Here is a 20,828-nt window from a genome sequence, read left to right as displayed (position 1 = left end):
CTAGTCATATTTTGGCCCATAGGTACTGATGTGGTATGGTGACTCAGTCCCTACATACCCAGGCATAGTTCTATTTCCAAACAGAATCCCTGCAACAGGGTAAAGTGTAGTGACTTATGGTATAATAGCATACAGTGGTTTGGCGTAGAATGGAGTGTTGAAGATTGGAGTGCCATACAAAGGATTAGCGTTGCTTGGAGTGGTGTAGAGTGGAATAGCGTTGAGTGTAGTGGTGTAGAATGGAGTGACATAGACTGGAGTGTCATACAGTAGAATAGCGTAGAGTGGAATGGCATAGAGTGGAATGTCATACAGTGGAATAGCGTTGAGTGGAGTGGTGTGGAGTGGTACACAGTGTAACAGTGGAGCGGCATATAGTGGAGTGGCCTTCAGTGGAGTGCCTAGAGTGGAGTGGTGTACAGTGGAATAGCGGACAGTGGAGTGGCGTACACTGGAGTGACATACAGTGGAGTGGCATACAGTGTAATAGCATAGAGTGTAGTGTCGTAGATTGGAGAGGCGTACAGGGGAATAGTCTAGAGTAGAAGGGCGTCGAGTGTAGAGGTGCAGCCTTAAGTGTCATAGAATGGAGTGGTGTAGAGTGTAATAGCGTACAGTGGAGTGGCGTAGAGTGAAGTGGGGTAGAGTGAAGTGCATACAGTAAATAAGCTTAGCGTACTGCGTATAGTGGAGTGACGTAAGGTGGATTGATATAGAGTGTAATAGCGTATGTGGAGTACAGTGGAGTGGCATAGAGTGGACTGGCATAGAGTGGATTGTGGTACTTAAAACAGACATATTGTTAAAGTGGGTGGAAGGAAGTAGATGTAATGTGCCAAGAATATAGATTATGGCGTGTAAATAGTAATTAGGTCTCGCCTACACAGCGCGCATGCGCTTCATAGGCAAGAAGACCTTTTGCAATCGCTTTAACTTTTCAGCCAAAAACGTGCACACGTTCCATTGCCTTCAATGGCAACGTGTGCACGTGTGGCGATCCACTTGCGGGAGCGCGCAGCGCCATATGGTAGCAATTATCGCTCCTGGCGCTGCTCGCTCTCGCAAGTGAAATGCTTTCACTCGCCCCTTCCTCTCGCCCCTCCCCCTGCTGCCTCCTTTTAGCGCGAGGAACGCGCTTGTTAATAAAGCATGCAGTGTGTTAAACCGGAGATCCTCTGTGCGTTAAAGGGTTTGAGACAACAGAGGCCTTGGCGGGACCCAGACACTTTAAACTCTCTTTATATGCCCCCCACCATGATTATTTTAAATGCCAGCCCCATATTGACATCAGCAAGGGTGCCCCCTCAGGACTAGTGGCACAGCAAGAGTCCCTTGCGTCCTAATGCACAAAGGAAACTGGCCCTGCCTGCCCCGGAGCAGGTACTAAATGGCGTCTTATTTGGGGTGCAATGGGTCTCGGTGCCACTGCACCTTCTGCACCAGTAGTACCTACACCCGTCTAGGAGGGTATGCGGAGGTTCTCTGTCAAATAAATGTTTTTTGGAAATAGGGTCAAACAAATTTCAAATGTTTCAGTTACAAAAGTTGTACAATTTTCATTTCTTTATCCACTCCCCTATTGTTCCACACATTTTAATCAACCACCAATAACCCTAATCGATTTGTTCTTTCCAGATCACGCAGCTGAAAATCGATAATAACCCGTTCGCAAAGGGGTTCGGGGACACGGGCAATGGTAGAAGAGAGAAGAGGTAGGTTTGTGGTTTTTACTAGTCTTGGACTATTTTGTTTCAGAAAAGGCTACGTGTTCCAAACCTCAATCTTCTTTAACTCCCCCTTCCATAAAGTTGATGCTTTTATGGTAGAAATAAACACACATAGGTTTACAGAGGGAAACTCCAATTTTAGCAACAGTGAGCACTTTGTCCCTTTATGTTTCTTTTACTATTTAGCGTAGGCGGTTTTTCAATTGTATTGATGTGCAGTTCTCCCTGTGGTGTAAAGCTTTAAAAATTGTGGTTTTTGTGCATATTTGTGTGTTTAATTATGTGCTTGCGAGAAAGAATGTTTTGTTTGTGGTGGACATGCACATTTGGGTAATAGAGGCTGATGTGCTGATTGCGGTAGATTATTTTTTAATTATTAAAGGAAGGCGTTTGCAGTTAATGAGTCTGGTAGAAGTGGTTGTGTGTGGTGGGATATTACTAAGCACAAGTACAAAGTGGGTAGTTGCATGCCGTTTAAGCGTTGTGTGTGGGGTGAGGCCTGCTTGTGGCTAGCACAATGTGGAAGATGGTTGCATGTAAAGATGGGTTTTGTGGTAGGAGCTGCAGAGTGAGGGTTGAATATGTGGGTTTGAGGCATTTGTGTATGTGGTGGCTTTGTGCATGTTTGTGGCTTAGTGTGGGTGAAGTAGTTGCGTGGCAGTGAGGGCTGTTTGTGGGTACTTATGTGTGGAAGGTGGTTGCATGCGGTACCAGGAGTGTAAGGGATGTGTGGGTAGTTGCCATGGTGAAGTTGATGTGCTAGTGTGGTGGGAAGGTCTGTGTGAGGGGCTGATGAGTGGGGACTGTGTGTGGTCACTTGGTATATGATTGCTTGAGTCTGTTGGTAGTATTCATGCCTTACCTGGCGGTCATTGCCCCCCCTCAGGAAGCAGTTGCCTCTGCCCTCCCTGTGGATGTATGAAGACCACTGCAGACCCGACCGAGATGGGGCTGAATCGGATGCCTCCTCATGTGAGCCTGCCCTGGGCAGAGATATCTTGAACTCCCCCTTGAGCGCGGAGCCCAGCCCCCTGAGACTCACCCACAGCATAAGAGGTAAGACCACTGCCCATCTCCCCTCCACTGCCCTCCTGCGTGAAGTGTCATGCTCAGTTCACAGTCCAGGCATGGTGGCATGCTGCTAGCATGCTGTAAGTTCAGTCTGTGGTTGACACAGGAGTGCAGGTTCGAGCAGTGCCCCCTAATCCAGGAAGACATTCAAAGATTCTTCTTTTGTTTAGGTCTGCATAATGAGTAACAGTCAATCCAATTGTGCAGACATTTAGCCCAAAGTAAACATTTTCACAGTGGCCACCACTGTAATGCCCCTTTAATACAATTTCACAGCCCTGTTTGGGAATATGAATGTTAAAGTGATTTCCTATACATTCTAACTTAAATTTGCATATTGGTCCCCAAGAAAGCTATACAATAACATTCAGTGAGTCCTTATATACCTGCATCTTAAAGCATCTACAGGCAGTTTGTGTTAAAGCTTTTAAGGCCTCCTTGAGTGAACCGTTTTCATTTTTTTTTACTCTTGTACTCTTCGTAGTGTTTGCCTGAGCCCTATAAAGTAGAAAGTATATGCAACAAGGTGGCTCCCCTCTATACTATGAAATATGGTAGTGCCTCCGTGACACCGATGCACCATGAGTGTTTCACTGGTACATACATTTTATTGGAGTGGTTACAGAACATGAAATAAACGTCTCTCTTTCATTTCAGGCCGGTTCTTCCCTTGCCATTCACTACAAACCCGCAGGCACCCATACCACAGCAGTACCTCTCCACACACCATATCCCCAGGTGTCCTAACATGCCCACTCCAACACACTGGGACCGCGCACACGGTTACACCAGCAAGCGGTCACTCCTACACACTTGCATGATACAGAAACACACAGACTCTCTCGCTAAATCACAGACACAGACTTAAAGTATACACACTACATAGAACTCTGCAAATTTGCAAAAACACATACATTGGAAGACATGCATAAGTATGTTTTTGCACAGCCATGCATCACACAGACACTTTAACATGTACACACTCATGTTATCTTTGTACAATTAAACACTTGCACCTGCAAAAACTTACACTGTTACACTACCTCTTTATGCTGACACTTACACACTGCTACATAGAAACATACAGCTTTGCACAGGCATATGTGCCTCACACAAATACACACACTCTTAAACGTTCACACACTACCACACACTGTCAGCCTGCCAACACTGAACAAGCATTGGCATATCCAATAGGTCTTGCCTTTGGGACCTTATAAGTGTTTAGTTATCCTGCACAATATCCTTGGTGCAACAACATCAACTGTTGCATGGCTAAACACTTATAAGGTGCCAAAGGCGAGACCTATTGGCTATGCCAATGCTTGTTTTTGTTAGTAGGTGTAAATAGTTTAAGTATTGTTAAATTTATGTCTCAAAATAGTTAGTTATATATTGGGCCACGGTATACCACTGTAACTTTGCAGTATACCGTGGTACATGCCGATGAGAAGCCAGTATCTGATTGGCTAATGGCTGTCTTTGCAAATGCTATTCCACTCTATACTATTACACGTTACCTCACTCCATTCTATGCCACTCCACTATAAGCCAATCCACTCTATGCAGCTCTACTCTATGCTATTCAACTCTACGTCACTCTACGCAACTGTACTATACCATACTCCAATCTACACACCTCCACTTTACTCCAGTACATTCTATTACACTGTTCAACACTAGCCTTTACTACACTACACTGTATGGCATTGTCCTCCACTATATTCTGCCACACTCCATTTAACAACACTCAACTGAACGAAATTTGACACTACGATTTGACACACATTTTTATTAAAAAATGAAATCCATTTAAACGTAATGAAAAAACTGTCCACTACTCTTAATGCCAGTTCAAGAAGGCAGTTTAATAAATAGAAATGCTGACCTCACTGTACCACTATATTGTACCAACACTTCAGAACTGCCATATTCAATTCTGTAACGTTGAATCATAAAGTACTTTTAACAACGGATCATCATGTAACTCACTGGACTGGAGTTTGCACTACATAAACACCTACATAGAAAGAGAGGACATGAATGAATACAAATGTCTTCTATAAACAGCATGTCAGATGTGCTAAATACAGAACGTCAGGATATGGTACAATTGGAAATGAACTTATTTATAAATTAAAAATCGGAAACTCTGCAGACAGAATTTTACGTTTGTCTTTTATCTCAAAATGTAATACAAGATTGCAGAGATATTTATCAATATACTTATCAGAGTCACAGAACAGACAAACAGAAGGCATAAACCCAAGTAAGTTAGGTTAAGCTTATTTATGCAATTTGGATGGTTATAAGTGGACTTCTCCCCTTTAGAGCCAACATAAAGATTTAATGGAAGAACTGCAAAGGGGAAAGCACATCATTTTAGAAGTTTTGTTATGGTTTATTAGGCAGCGTTTTCAGGCCACTCGCCTTCGCCCCTTGCGAGAGTCATGCACTCATCTGGGCAATATGCTAAGAGAATAGCAGCACGCGGGGTATTCCGTATGGGCTCAGGTTTGCCTTTTATCGCACTGAATACGAGTTGCACAGTACTAGTGGGGTGGTAACTCTGCACCCACAAACACTGAGAAATTATGAGTTCATAACCACAGATTGGGGAATAACTACATGAAACCAGATTTACTAGGTGGAAATTTGCACGGTATTCCCTTTTCCATGGGTATTAACACATTTACCACCTGCACTACGCATGCACAAATGTGAGCAGGATGCGAGGGGGCAGGGCTGGGGTGAGAGGCGCTGAGGCAAGGGAGGACAAAACATTGCTTGGTAAACCGGATGCAAAGCATTAGTAAATCTGGACCATATTGTCTGGAAGAGTGTGATATTGATGAATCAGTGTATGGTATGCTGGGGGAGTTGTTTGAACTGTGGCCAAATAAATTGGGTGGCTAGAAGAAACAAATAGCATGGAAATGGAAAAGTACAGAAGTGGGGCTAACGGTGGAAGAGAAAAACAAAGAGAAATACAAGTCATAGATCAGCGAAAGAAAATAATTAAACTGTGAAGTTTGTTTCAGTGGAGGCATTAGCAGAAAAAAGGTTAAACAACCTTACACAGGCATACAAGAAACTCCAAAGCAGGAACCTCAGCTGATCAATGAAATAGATCTACAGACAGGCTGGACTCATTTTGGTGATTTGTTTACTTATGCAAATCCACAATAGGAACTTGTTTAATAATATCAACCCCGAACCAATTGTCTATAAACCATGATGTAACATACAGACTAAGCACGCAAAGAAATGTTATACCTCATTCAGGCTTGCAGCAATGGGAGTTGATGTTGTCTGGAAAAGGCTTGCCCACATAGGGAACTGACTAGGATCCATCAAGAGGAGGTCACTGAAGGGTGGTGATCTCAAAGATCAAAGGCTGTTGCATAATGACTTTCTTGTAAGATGTAAGGGCCCATCCCAGCAGCAGCCCAAGTGTGTTGAAGTGCACTCCCTTTTTACCTGTGACACCAGGAAGCATTGACAGCATGTGGACATTGCTGAGGGCTGGCTTGGAATTAGAAAAGTGGTATATGTGGTGTTGCCAGTCCCAACGTGGATGGGTAAGACGTCACTGGCCTCAGTCCTAAGGAAAATGTGCTGAAGGAATTTGATAGGAAATTTTTATGGTAGATATTTTGCCTGTCCACAAACAGGGAGGCAGTAGCACAATATATGCCGCCATAGGACTACTGTTATAAACCCATGGATGTGCTGTTGTTTAAACACAGAAGGGCACACCAGGGTCTCTATCTTTACCAGCACAATCACCCACAGTTCCTCCACATTTGGTGTCACAATAACCTGATGTTAGGCTGATTGAAGTAGAAGAGGGGACTCTTAGGGCTGATGGAAAAGGAGGGTCTTCGCAAGGTATCTTGCACTTAATTGGCTAGCTGCATAGGTGCGGAGAGTAGAATATAATCAGGTGGCAGGACGGGGACAACAGCATATGAAATGAATCCAATCAGCAAAATCAAGATAGTATACAAATTAATCACCTTCATGAGTATGTGATGCCCTTTAATATAGCCTTAGTAAGATTTCAAAGTTTCACTTTAGGAGATCTGGAGGTGACATAATGAGATTTATCAGTCCCCCACTGGAGAAACTTAACTTTCATTGGGAGTAAAGTATTTTTGCTTTAAGAAAGGAGACTCTTACACATATTGGGAAATGCTGGCATAGGTGTACCATTTCCTCACTAGCCAAACTTGAACACTCTTGTTGGAGTGTGCTGTCAAGGGGGGCTTTCTTTAAGGGTCACTTGGCACTACCAGATGGGCCAGTCTGACAGGTCAGAGTGTGGGTATATTTTGTAGCTGCATGGGTCGGTTGTGAGGTGTGGTGAGCCAGTTTTATGGGTGGGCTCACCTGTAAGCTTCTTTATAGGCTAGGGGCGGTAGCAAGCAGCATTGTGTAGGTTGTGAATGCCTTTATCTCACAGCATGCAGCGTGGCTGAACTAATCACATTTTCTGAATAGAAGAGCATGGACGTGTCAATGTTTTTTGTTTTTTGATAGGGGAGGAACATAGTGAGTTCCGCTGTCACATTTCTGAAATATTACCACACAGTGTGTGCCGCAGCAATCACAAATACATGTGGTTCCCCAACCCTCACAGACCACCCGGACAGCATTTCTTAAGTCAAGAGTTGTTCGATTTACACCTGTAGGCCAGTTTATTTTACTACACTTTCGGAATGTGGGCCACTTTTATTTTGGTGTTTGGCCTTATTTTCTGTCCCCGTACCCTGGTTGTCGGCATGTTTTGTTCTGCTATTCTGAATTGTGAATGGAATGTGCTGCAGAGCAGAGATTTCCGGTTATGATAAATAACAACAGGAAGCACGTACCTTGCTCGGAGAGGGAGAGGAGCTCCCCTTTACGGATGAACCACTGCCCTTCAATGTTGCCAGTGACAGAGAAGGCCCAGCAGGAACCGCACATTCCCTGGAAGAGGAACAGTGGGAGAAATAGGTTAAAAGTTTGTGCGGCACAATGAAAAGCATTTGTTAGAGCGATTCAAGCACCTTGCAGAAACATGGCTACAGTTTACTAGCAAAGTTGATGGCTGTGGAACCAGGAGATCAGAGTTCTAATCCCAGCTCCACTTCTTGGCCAAACTGTGTGATTATGTTTCCCCACTATCACTCAGCTTTATTACCTGCTTACTTGTTGCCAGCAGACACAATTCCTAAGTAAATCGATATATATCCCCTCTTTTGCCACAGTAGAGACAGTACCTGGATTACTCCTTAGTTCTGAGGCACACTGATGCCTGTCGTATCCTTGGTCAACCCTATTCTCTTAGTGTCCATGGCCCAGAATTGTTGATCTGCCTCCTTGTGTCCATTTCGTGGCGTAAAAGAGGTTTATTTAGGCCTCTGCCAACGTGGAAGACCACAGCAAGAGACTTGAATCTCTGGTACTGTCTAAGTCAATGCTCAGCCGCAAACCCTGACTCTACAGGAGAAAGAGCAAGTCAATTCTCATTGATTAAAAGTGCCTCCTCAACCTCGCCTGCTTAGAAAAGAGGCTTAGAATTCATGTATTGTTCAAATACCAGTGGATATGTTTTAATGTACAAATCCCCTATAACTCTGTTTTGCCAGTGTCTGCCTCTTTACACTTCTAAATCCTTCAACCTAATTCTTCAAACGGACCTAAAAAGACCTACGTTAGTTTAAGTGCCTTCGAGCTGCAGCCACAGATTAATTTCACTCACTAAGTTGAATGATTTTGATAAGCAAATTCTGAGACAGTTAAAAAAAGAGAACACTAGGGCATGGCCGAACCAGCAACCAAGATGGCCGCTTGATTCCGTATGCATATATATATATAGCACCGGAGTCGTCGCTCGTCTTTTGTGCGCCCACCCGCATACACATGCTGAAGACCTGAAATCCCCACAGCGGATCGTGTTGAGAGGACTCTGGCCGCTGAAAGACCTGTCTGTGGCACCTGGCTGTGCCTCTGTGCCGGAAATTGGCGCGCTGCACTCTCGGACCCGATGCATCCCTGAGATAATAGGGGCCTCGGGTGAGCCTGAGGGCGGGGTCTGGTGAGCGTGTGGGGCCGCAACTCTGTGCCGGCCTGGAGACTCTGGCTGCTTTTGAAAAATGAAATGAAATGAAATGAAATTTTGTACTTGTATAGTGCACTGCTGCCCCAGCAACGGGGCGTCCTGGCGCTTGTACTCATACCGCTGTGGAACCCTTCCTGGCTTTCCCTGTGAAATGTCCACTCCTGGGCACCCCCAAGGTGAAGCCAGGCATCCCCAGCGCTGTTGGGGCCGTTGTGGAGATTAAGCAAGCTATTGCCCAGAGTTGCAGAGTGGGACCCATGATTAGAGTAGGCACCGAGGCGAGAATTATCAGGATCACAGGAAATTGAGCCCAAGACCCGCCGAGGCGGGAATTGAACCCTGGTTCCGGGCTAGATCTCTGCATCAGGGTCTGCCGCTCTAACCATTGAGCCACACTTCTCCACAACTTTTCCCCGCAACACTCCGAGCATGGTCCGACCCTCCCAATCTGGGCACCAGCATTGGAGCATGTGGCTGGAGGTGCCTGTGGCGAGAGGTAGGAGAGGCCTCGTTGGCTGAACTTCCCCCTCTCGTTTTGCCTCCGTGCCTGCATCATTAACGCTGGGCCTTACTGGGTAACATTCATGGAGCCCAAGTGTGGGCGAATGGCGATGCTGGAGCTCTACCAGACCCATCACAATAGCTATGCTGCCACTGGGTCTTCAATATCGCTGGTCCACCAATACCCAATTGTCCATTTCCTGTGGCACACATGATCAGTTGCTAGGTGGAGGGTGGTTCTTGCTGCGTGCGTGACATTTCCACCACTTGCTGCAATCTTTTGAAATACCACAGCTTCTATTCAGAACGCATGGGCGGATTGGCTCCACGTACCGGGGGCATTGAATCTCATTACATCCCATCCCAGTGGTACGGAATATCCTTCTACCTGTGCAACATGGGGCGAAACGATTCCAAGCAACGTCAGCTTAACTTTGAAGCTGGAAAGACCACGAGGCGAGAAGAAGTGGAAGGCCGGACCAATCCAGAATCTAGTCAGTTAGAGGAAACCGCCGCCATAATGGCTGAGTTACGGGCCGGCTTTTGAGTCATTCACACCCGCCTGGACACTCTCACCACCCATCTGGATGACATCCACAGCCGTCTGGAGGCCCAAGACACTCAAATGAGCGCTGCTGAACAGCGGATTTCTGACCTAGAAGATACGCAGCCGACCGTTCAGAAATGATTGGAGTGAGCGGAGGACCTACTAAAGAAGCTTGCTACTAAGGCAGAAGATTTGGAGGCACGATCGCGCAGCAGCAACATCCGCATTTCTTGTATCGCCAAATCCACGGACACTATGACCATGGCCAAATTCGTTGAGTCTGTGCTTTCAGAGATTTTTGGAAGGGAGGCTTTCTCTGCTACATTTGGGATGGAGCGCGCACACCACACATTGGGACTATGCCCGGTGCCTGGAGCAACCCCGAGAATGAATATTGCTAAGCTACTGAATTATCAGGACTGTGATGTTGCACTCCAGCTCTCGAGGGAACGCGGCTCACTTACTTACCAGGGATCGAACATGGTCGTTTTCCCAGACTTTACACCAATGGTGCAAGAAGCTCGCCGAAAGTCTATGGATATTAAATGCTCCCTACAGAAGGCGAATGTTAAGTACACCATGTTGCATCCGGCTCGACTCAGGGTTCAGATTGGAGGAAAGGCACATGTCTTTGACACCCTCGACGAAGCTGTGAAATTCTGGAAGAAACAGCTAAATGGAGGCGGCCCGCAGGAGCGAAATGGTGGCCATGATCTCGGCTTTTGATGATCAGTGGCAGACTTATGCATAATAAATAGATTGTGAAAGCTCTTTGGTACAGGCATCGGTTACTGGACATGGTTATTTTATATTTAATGGTTTGTGAGAATATTGCTACAACTTTAGGTACTTCTGATTGACTGCTGTGTTACGGTTACATATTGAGAAGACATGACTCTTTATGAAAAGACGGCTCCCCTGGAGCGTTGCCTTCCCCCCAGGATGTTATCCTGCTCTCTCTTACTCTCTCTCTATCTCTTGCTCGCTCTCTCTTCTCTCTATTGGTATTTGATTGGGATTCACCGGTGCCTTGTTTTTGTGTATCCAATGGGGGTGGGGGGTGAGAGTGGAGTTGGGATTTCTATATTGAAGTTTATTGTTCTGATTTATGTTGGTACGGAGTGCAATTTACTTATTCTGCACACTGTGTAATTCTCAAAATTCCGCTTATTGCAATGATCTACTTAATGGTGCTTAGATGACCCCTAGAGGAGAGCATGACCACTGCTTGCGCCTTAGGTGTCTATACTGGAATGAGCGGGGATTGTCCAATCCCAGGAAGGGGCGAGAGGTTTTGGCATATTTGGCCAGACATTCTATTCAGATAGCCTTCCTCCAGGAGACGCACTACGCACCACTCCCCATGCATGGTTTTGCATCATCATGGGTGGCCATCGTTTTTTTGCCAATTATAGTTTGTATTCCCGGGGGTGTGTGTCTTGATCACTCCTTTACTTTTCAGGTCTCAGAGGTGGTAGCTGACGATGAGGGCAGATACCTTATTGTGTTAGGATTGCTAGAGAGAGTGGCGATTCTACTGGTTAACGTGAATGCACCAAATGTGGACACTGCTGAATTTTTTTCCAAAGTCGCTACACATATTGATCGCTTGGGAGCGGACAATATATTTATGGGTGGTGATTTCAATCTCACATTAGAACCCACTGTTGACACTACAGGGCCAGGCCATATCACGAAGCCACAAGCTACACAAGGCCTTACTGACCTTTTGCATTTTATGTTGCTAACGCACCCATGGTGCACGAAACACCTGAGGGCCCGCAATTATTCATTTTATTCCGCTCTACACGGCTCATGGTCCCAGATACATCACTGGTACCTTACCCCACAGTTATTTCTAGAAGTGCAGATGATTGACTACCTTCCCCGCACGCTATCTGATCATGCCCCTGTTTTGCTCTCGGTTGACTTCCCTACAATTCCAAGACAACGACCTCTATGAAGATTCCCTTAATCAAACTTGCTTGATTCGGTGTTCCACACTGAAGTGGGCGAAGCCATCACGGAATACTTTTCACACAACGAGGGGACAGTATATTCACAGGTGGTGTTGTGGGATGCCTTTAAGGCATTTATCCGTAGGGTCTGTATCTCTAAGTACTTGCGTGTGCTTCGTTCTGTTCGTGAGGAATTGGGGAGAATTGAACAGAAACTAAGGGACATGGACATATTCGCTCAGACCACCCCCTCGCCTGAATCATTGCATGACTGTGCAATGCTAATGACTGAATACCCTGATGCTGCTGCCCGTGAGGTAAAATTTCTTGGTAAGTATGCAAGAGTGCACACATATGGGGAGGGTGAGCGCCCCGGAAGGACACTAGCCCCCATTCTAAGGCCCATTATCAGTCAGCATTTATCATACACCTTGACACGGACGCTAGTGGCACACTGACGAAAGGAACTGACATCATACTGCAGCTTTACTCACTTACTATACCCATTTATATATGACACATGACCTTCAGACGGGATAAGCCTTGTTGAATTATCTACAGGAGGTTGCCATGGTTTGGCTGGAGAGGGGACAGCGCAAGTTTTTAGCTTACCTGATAGTTGTAGTACAAATTAAGCAAGCGATAGGAGACTTGGCTGGTGGCCGCGCTCCTGGGTCTGACAGCCTAACCTGGGAATTCTATAAAGCCTACCAACATGAGCTAGCTCCGAGATTAATTGAAGTATATAACGAGGCACTACAGAATGGGTCTCTTCCCCCAACCATGCGCGAAGCTATTATCCCATTACTGCTTAAACCATGGAAATCACTGCACCACTGCTCGTCTTATAGACCATTGTCACTACTTAACCATGACTATAAAATCCTTGCCAAAATATTACCCACCCGCCTATCCTTACTTGTGGATACCACATTATGCCCTTTTCAAGTGGGCTTTGTCCCTGGCCGGTCAACTTTTCTTAATTTGCAGGCTGTCTTTTCAGTTATAAATCACATTGAACCTACATTGCCGGACGCGGCCGTCATTTTGGATGCCGAGAAGGCATTTGATTAGTTAGAATGGCCCTTTTTATATGCGGTGATGCAGAAACTGGGTATTCCTATTGGTTTTCTTAATTTGGTGCGCCTATTATAGTCCAACCCAGTGGCCCGATTGAAACTCAATGGTGAAATCACAACCCAATTCCCTTTGTCACGGGGCACTAGACAGGGATGCCCACTCTCGCCCTTATTATTTATTGTGGCCATGGACCCTTAGATGCGACAAATACAGTAACAGCATCTCCATTGTGGCTTACAATTTCACACAGGTCTGCTTGTCGCTTCTTTTTATGCCAACGATGTTATGTTATTTGTAAGGAAGCTGGCGGAGAACCTTCCCCCAATCCTGCGTGAGGTGGTTCGATTTGGAGTATATTCAGGATTAGTTATTAATTGGACCAAATCTGAAATTTTTCTACTGACCCCGGCAGCTTCCTAGGAAGATTTTGAGTTCCCCTTAAAATGGTGTTCAAGTATCTAGGCATTTTCTTACATTGCAATGCATCAGAAGTTATTCGCCTTAATTACGGTCCAGCTATCGACCACCTCAGGATGCAGGTGGATAAATGGATTAAACTTCCCCTTTCTATGGCCGGTCAAATAGCCATAATGAAAATGGTAGTCCTGCCACGTTTTTTGTACTTCTTTTTAAATATTCCCATTGCTTTAACCTCAAAAAATGTTTACACACTCCAGTCTCTACTCACTCGCCTCGTCTGGGCAGGCAAACAGCCTCGCATAAGCTGGAACACTTTAATTATGCCAAACAAACATGGGGGCTTCGGGGTGGCCGATTTTTACTTATATTATCTTGTGGCCCAAATCCACTTCACGTATTATTGGTATCACCCTGATGCCCGACCCCAATACCTTAAACCCGGCTGTTCGCTGCCCCACTGAATTTCAAATGCTGCCGACAACGTGTTGAGCATGGACTAAATTACGGCGCTACCTGCAAAAGGAGGTCTTATACTCGGCACACATTCCTTTGGCAGACAACCCGTGGCTACCACCGACCACTGAGATTCTTACCACGTGTACATTACTTTAATATAGACCCCATAAAGTTGGTGATTTATTTACAGACTCCCGGCCGTGTTCGACAACTAAACTCCTCTCTCACGGGGATGCCACATATATGGACAGCTTCCTCCTGCATAGAGTTCGTGGATCCCTACTTGATGCCATACCGGACCCTTCGACGGAGCCGGAGGAATTCCCTTCTCTTGCACTTGTGATCACTTCGCCCAATAGTACTCATTTGGTCTCACGCTTATACCATTTATCCTTATCCCTCCGCCCTGTAGTTGAGATCAGGGCGTGGGTGGCCTGGGAACGGGATCTAGGTACATCAATAACAGACACAATATGGCATTTCTGCTGCGCACAAACACAGTATATCTCAAAGAACCAACACCACAAACTCCTACATTTTAAATATTTACATAGAATATATGTGACCCCAATATTACTTGCGAAGATGGATCCCAGCTTATCGAATACATGTGTTAGGTTCTTTACCCCTGCCGCCAATTTCCCGCACCTTGCATGGACTTGTGCACCTTTGCGAGCATACTGGGAGGACGTCTTTCAGCATATATCCCTCATGGTGGCATTTGCCTATAAAACCCACACCACTGATGGCATTGTTGGGGTATGTTCAGCCTCTTAAGAATTGTATCAGAAGGTTCACTGCGATTGCCTTACATATCGCTAAGCAACAGGTATCATTGCATTGTGGCGGATCACGTGTGCCTACTGTGAAGGCTAGGTTGCGTGATATGATTCACTGTGACACTATGAGTGACGTGTATGCCACACTATTGCCACCCACCTTACGCCCCAAGACATTTGGCAACCACTAACGACCTACTTAAGTACGCATCCACTTGAGGGTGACTGAGAAGTTCCTACAGACAATTATACATCAACATTGCACATAGGGCCATCAAGACATAAGACCAATTGGTGTCAAATATTTGACGCTACTAATGTAGAATCGTTTCTGCCTAAATTGCAAGAACAGATATAGTTGGATGCATTAGAGCAAATGCACGAGGTGTATAACTGTTTGTTAACTGCTCCTGTACCCTGTTCACTGTTGGGGTATTGTTATGTCGTACTGTGTTGGAGTGCAGAACATTATCTTGCAACGATAACATTATTGTTTGTCTTTTTGTTTGTTTTGCAAATCTCAATCAAGAAAATAAATTTAAAAAAAGAGAACACTAGAAAGAGTTTAGAAAAAAGTGCCTACAGCAGAACAACTGCTTTGTAGCACATAACAACCTAACTAACCCAAACGCTGTTTAAACCTACATATCCACTGCTTTTGTGTAGTCAATTGTCTTAAATATCTAGATATCATTGCAGCCGTCTATCTTGATCGTCAAGACCCTGACTGTACCAGCTCCTCTACAATTTAAACACAAAAAAAGAAAACACAATAACCAAAAGCACCTGGTCCTTGACTTCAGTGACAGCTCCATGCTCCCGCCAGTCCCACTCCGCAGGAGGCGTTTTGGTTGGTGTGGTAGCAGGTTTCATTGGCCGGGCTGGGACTTTTGCCAATAGAGGATTTAGGTAGTATGTCCGAAATTCATCCTCTAAACAACAAAATAAGAAGTGAAAGAGCAAACAATAATTCTGAGCCACAAAAATGATTTCTCTTCAAAAGGAATGTCCTAGGGAGGACTCTGGGAGAGTTTTCGACAGAGTGGGCTGATGAAATGCCAGAAGAGCTGCAAATTACACGTCAGACCTTGCTGGTCATTTTGCAGCAAACCACTCATTGTAGTTAGTGAGTGTATAAAGATAGTACTAACTATCTGGAAAGAAATGGCACAAAGCACATTTTGGGTAAATGAGAAGCTTCAAAACCAATTATAATTATGGAGAGATGTAAAAATATCCTGTTGTTAAGGATGAGGTTTTGCATCGATGCTTATATTACAGTTGCCGGGTTGTCCACTATAGGCTCAGGAGGGTAAGATCCATACCAGGTTTTCAGGATAACTACTGTAAATGTAAAACAAGACTCACTTAGATTCACTGGGCCTAATTCGCAGAGGTAACTTACACTATGGAGTAAGCTTACACTTTGGAGTAAGTTTACTACTTTCGGTATTCCCAAACTCCATCTGGAAATTTACTACAAAAGTGTAACTTCCATGTCTCCACCCCTAGAGTGATGTAATTGGCTTACTTTTGAGTGGGTGGGTGACATCCCTGACTAAAACATTCCTTGACCCTCCTTAAACCCCTCTTACTCCTCCCTAACCCCATCTGCTTATGTAATAAGTCTACCCCTTTTCCCACCCATTTCCTCCAGTCCCACCCACATTTACTACTTAAACATATACTTAAGTGTACGGAGACTCAGCATTTGTGGTGGAGAACTCCGCACATATAAGTATTGGAAATACGGAGGTGTTGTTTGTGAATGGCAATTTTTTGTACGTTTTGTAGGCCACTTGTATGCAAATTCATTGTATGTGGAAAGCTTGAAAATCCCTTCATACCCATCCCTTGCGTTTATATACAGGGCTTTGCTCATGATAAAGGGGTGAAGAAACATGACATTCAATAGCACTGGTTGCTGGCTTTGGAACAAATATTTTTTTCTGATACCCATTCTTTTACAAATTAAGCACTCCTTGTGATTGAAACAAGACAAATCAGCCTTGGTATAAGGCACCCTTGACATTCGATAGTGTGGTCACGGTCTTATGAGCAAAACATTGTGCCCTGGCACTTAGTCTTTTACAAAATAAGCACTTCTACCCAACTAATCCATCTAATTATATAACTAGATCACACTTACCTGTAAGATCACTGAATTTAGTGATGCCATACTCAGCAGTGCCTTTGTCCATCTCCTGGATTCTACGTGCCTTTTGAAGATTCTCCGAAAAGATTTGAAAGCGCTGCTCCACTTCTAAATATAAAGACATAAAGGCAAAACATACAATGAACCAGAGCTTTCACTCCACAATAGAATGGGAATTTCCTTGAGATCTAAGGCATGGACAACACAACTCTTTATTTCTTTAGGTTAGATTTTCAGATCTCAAAGACCTATTGTCACTAATACATTAAAATATAAGCATATAGTGAGCTTTGGGTCACCCCTTGCTGTTGAATGGATGGCGTTCATGTTGCAGCTTCTTATTTGATGGTTTTCCTCCCTATTCTTTTTGTCCTCCCTCTTTTCTGCATCACTGTTTTCTGATTGCATGACTTACGTACTTCCACTGCTTGCAATCAGGGAACTTTCTTTTTTTTCTGGCACTCCATGGGAGTGCATGTATTGTTGCAGGTATTCTGCCCAAAAACAGAACTATGCGCAGGATTATAGGACCTTGGTGTATAGGGACTGAGTCATCCTACCACCTTAGTACACATGAGCCCAGGACCGACTAGCTATAGTGTCTCACTTGCTCTCTAACTCACTCACAGAGAAACACGTGATTAGACACCCCAGAACACAACACTCCCAGATCTCTAAGACACACCCTTTCGCTCGCACTCTTGTACTTGTCCACAATAAGATCTGACAGAGACACAAAACTGGTTGAAATATTGATTTTAACTAACGTGCCCCAACTTGCAGTTTACGTGCCACAACAAGCAGAACAAGCATTGGCATAGCCAATAGGTCTCGCCTTTGGGACCTTATAAGTGTTTAGCCAACAGTTGCATAACTAAATACTTATAAGGTCCCAAAAGCGAGACCTATTGGCTATGCCAAGCGGCCGTGCGGCCGCGAAAGTGATCGCGATCAAACTTGAAAGTGAAAGTAATTGCGGTAAAGCGCGGCGCGCTCGCCCGCGCACATGCACTGTAGCTCTAGGCTGTCCTGGTAGCACTTTTTGAAGCCCTCTCAATAAGTCTCGCCAGACCAGCGCATGCGCTGGGTCAGGCGAGACCTAAAAATGCATAGTACAAATACAGTCAGCATAGCAGCTAGTCCATATATCATGAAAGGAGATGTCATCATGAGAAGACAAAAGAGAGAAGATAATAGAGCCTAACCTCCCTCCCCTTGCTAAGAAGCAATATTATTATATATTAGAAGATCTCTGGGCTTTGTCTGCAGACTCCATACATTAGCCTATAGATGGTAGATCTACATCTTAGGTGCTGTCTCGCTCTTCTCCCTGGGTAGGTCCCTCACCAAGTGTGTACTACCTATTCATGTATTCCAATAAGACCAAAGTACATTGTCACAAATAACAGCTGCTTCAGTATGTTTTGTCTAGGTGCTAAGGCCTGACCCAAACAAAATAACAAGGGGCATTGACCTTGCTCACAATGTTCAGACTAAATCCCAGGAACCTGCAGAGAGTGAACATAGTGAAGATTTCTCATGTGAAAACTGCCATAAGAATTGTTACAAAAACAAAGTTGTGTAGTAACGTGCGCAAAGCAGTGGACGAGCTGCAGCGTGCTAATGCTAACTTAGAGAGGACGACAATGACCCCATGGGCGATGTGACAGCATTTTCTTGTTTGCCACCTCGTGCGCTATTTCCACCTTCAAATTCTTCCCAGCTCTGTGTTGCTCCTCCCACCAAGTTTTTTTAAAAATTTTTTAACCACCCCGCTTCTAAGGTGCCCCCATGCTGCTCATGTCTTTCAGAGACGTTGACTTACTTCCCCAACCGCTCCTCCATTTCTCCATCACCACTCCATATCGCATTTGTTTTTCATTTTTTAGAGGACAAGGAAATTGCAATTTGCTGCCAGCCTAGTCTTTTCTTAATGCATTCTTTCACACACTTTTTAATGATTTTTGAAAACTTTACCACTCAAAAATATGCATTCACCATCTTGGAACCGTAAATTTAAAACAATCACAATGGCTGCTGCTTCATGCCTTCTGTGGGTGCATGTGGGGTGACACATGCCGCCTATATGTCATCATGCTGTGTCACAGTAGCGTCATGATGCATACATATGCACACATCATTTCACTTTTTGTATAATTATATTTGTTTTTGCTGATGCTGTTCAGCATCAACATAGACACATTTCTTTCTTTTTGCCAATAAGGAACAGAACTAGTAAAAAAGTATTAACAAAGCGAATAGGTAAGTATTGCTTTTAAAAAGTGAGACCAATTGACTTAGAACATACTTGTTAACACTGTAGCCTGAAATTTCAATTTTGTCCCTAAATGTTTTTGGTAACACAGTACAAATCACTCAATATAGGGGTCAACAGGTTTATCACAGGGCTTGAGGGTCTTTGACTTTTAGGTTGGAATCATAAAAGTAGCTCATGATAACCCTCATTTTATGCAAGTAGGCAATACCATTTTTTATGGTCTTGTTTGACAGGTAGCTGTGGCCAGACAATTATGTGGGCATTACTACAGAAGGGCTTTGGCCCCACTCACTTGTTGGGAAGCAGGAGTATATGTTTTGTTTGAGCAGAAGTTGTGCGCTTCCACAAAAAAAGGGCTTGTCCTACATGCAGCTGCAGTCATTTTGTGGTCTCATTCTCAAATTGACAGCTGACTCTCTATATAACCCTGATGTAGGGGAATTCCTCTTTCTGAAGGGCTTTACAGCCTCATGGATACATCTCATTAGGTAACCTGGTGTCCTTGCTGCTGTGCAATCAACTCACTGCTCTTGGTGCAGCAGTGGGTGATTTAACAATATTGGGAACATTCTTCCTCATTCAATTGCTCAAAAACACACAATTCCAGTATTAGTCTGAGAAAAAGGTTTTCTGCTAACCAAAGTTACTCATTAATAGAATGGATAAGGATCAAATAGGCACCAGGGAAATTAAATTACTTCCACACAACTATGAACTGTCTCTTAGGTGAGAAGGGGAGCACTTCCTTAAGCTCTACTTATATTCTTTTCTTCCTCTGGTCAGTACACTGACCATCATCCTTATGCTGAAGAACTGCTTGATTTTCCTATTGAAAAAATAACCACCTTGTTACAACGTGGTGCAACAATACACAGTTACCTCACCCTATGGCCTGTAAAATGTCCTTTTCCAAAATGTCCCTCAAAATCACCTTCAAGAATTTGGCTACTAAATTGCTGAGAAAGTGAAGGGCAGTCCTATCTAAGACAGCTGTCTAAATTCAATTCTTCTGCTATATTTCACGGTTGGGAGGGAACAGGCACAGCTCTTGACCAAGAGTGAGTGTTTTGGTGCCCTGTGGTGAGTCAATAGTCAGTTGTACTCAAAATATTTAAGTAGGGAAAAGGGTTTTAGCCCACCCTGTCCACAGGGATACTTGGCCCATCTGAAGTTTACATACATTTACTGCATTTGAACATCGGCCACATGCCTAAGGCTAATGCTCTCTTGACTGGCTCAATAAGTGTCCAGGTTAGACTCACCTTTGTTATCCTTATAAATCTTCTTGTATGTATTCATGAAGTCCTTAAAGAGCGACACTGTCTCAAGGTAATCATTCTGGGCAGAAAAAAGAGAGAAGTAGATTTAATCTTCAACCATCCAAAAAGAAAGACTGTTTTGTCCTTTTATGTTTTTTAGTGTATTTTTGCTTGCCTGATCTTTCTGCGATTTTCAGTCACCTGGACCCAGGTAGACCACAGATTTGCAAGCAACAAATTGAATCTTACTTAGATTGCTTTGGAAGGGAATAATGTAGCAGAGGCGTCTAAGTTCAAAAACCCAGACTGATCTTTCTCTAAAAGGGAAAGGTTGGTTTTGAATCGCAGATCTGTTAATTTATAAATCTAAGTGGGTCGCATATTAGTGGCTGTCTAGATTGTACCTAGATGGACATGTGGTACCTTGGAATGAGCAATACATGCTAGTCAGACTTACAAAACATGATGGGAGGAATTTGTGTAGTTTGTGA

At 44.3% G+C, this 20,828-nt stretch overlaps 1 protein-coding gene across 1 annotated transcript in view; it reads right to left on the bottom strand.

Annotated features, from left to right (window-relative positions):
• Positions 1–20,828, bottom strand: part of CTSF (cathepsin F) — a 303,262-nt gene that overhangs the window by 131,647 nt on the left and 150,787 nt on the right. Inside the window, exons 5-8 of the mRNA XM_085625496.1 lie at positions 20,341–20,416; positions 16,795–16,908; positions 15,432–15,577; positions 7,673–7,769 (exon numbers count right to left, since the gene is read on the bottom strand). Of these exons, the coding sequence (XP_085481622.1) occupies positions 7,673–7,769; positions 15,432–15,577; positions 16,795–16,908; positions 20,341–20,416 (433 nt within the window). The remainder of the gene's footprint in view (positions 1–7,672; positions 7,770–15,431; positions 15,578–16,794; positions 16,909–20,340; positions 20,417–20,828) is intronic.

Source organism: Triturus cristatus, chromosome 9 (genome assembly GCF_964204655.1).
Source record: "Triturus cristatus chromosome 9, aTriCri1.1, whole genome shotgun sequence".
In the NCBI taxonomy this organism is placed as follows: Eukaryota; Metazoa; Chordata; class Amphibia; order Caudata; family Salamandridae; genus Triturus; species Triturus cristatus.
Note: the sequence above shows the minus strand (reverse complement) of the source record. Positions and strands in the feature narration are given on the sequence as shown.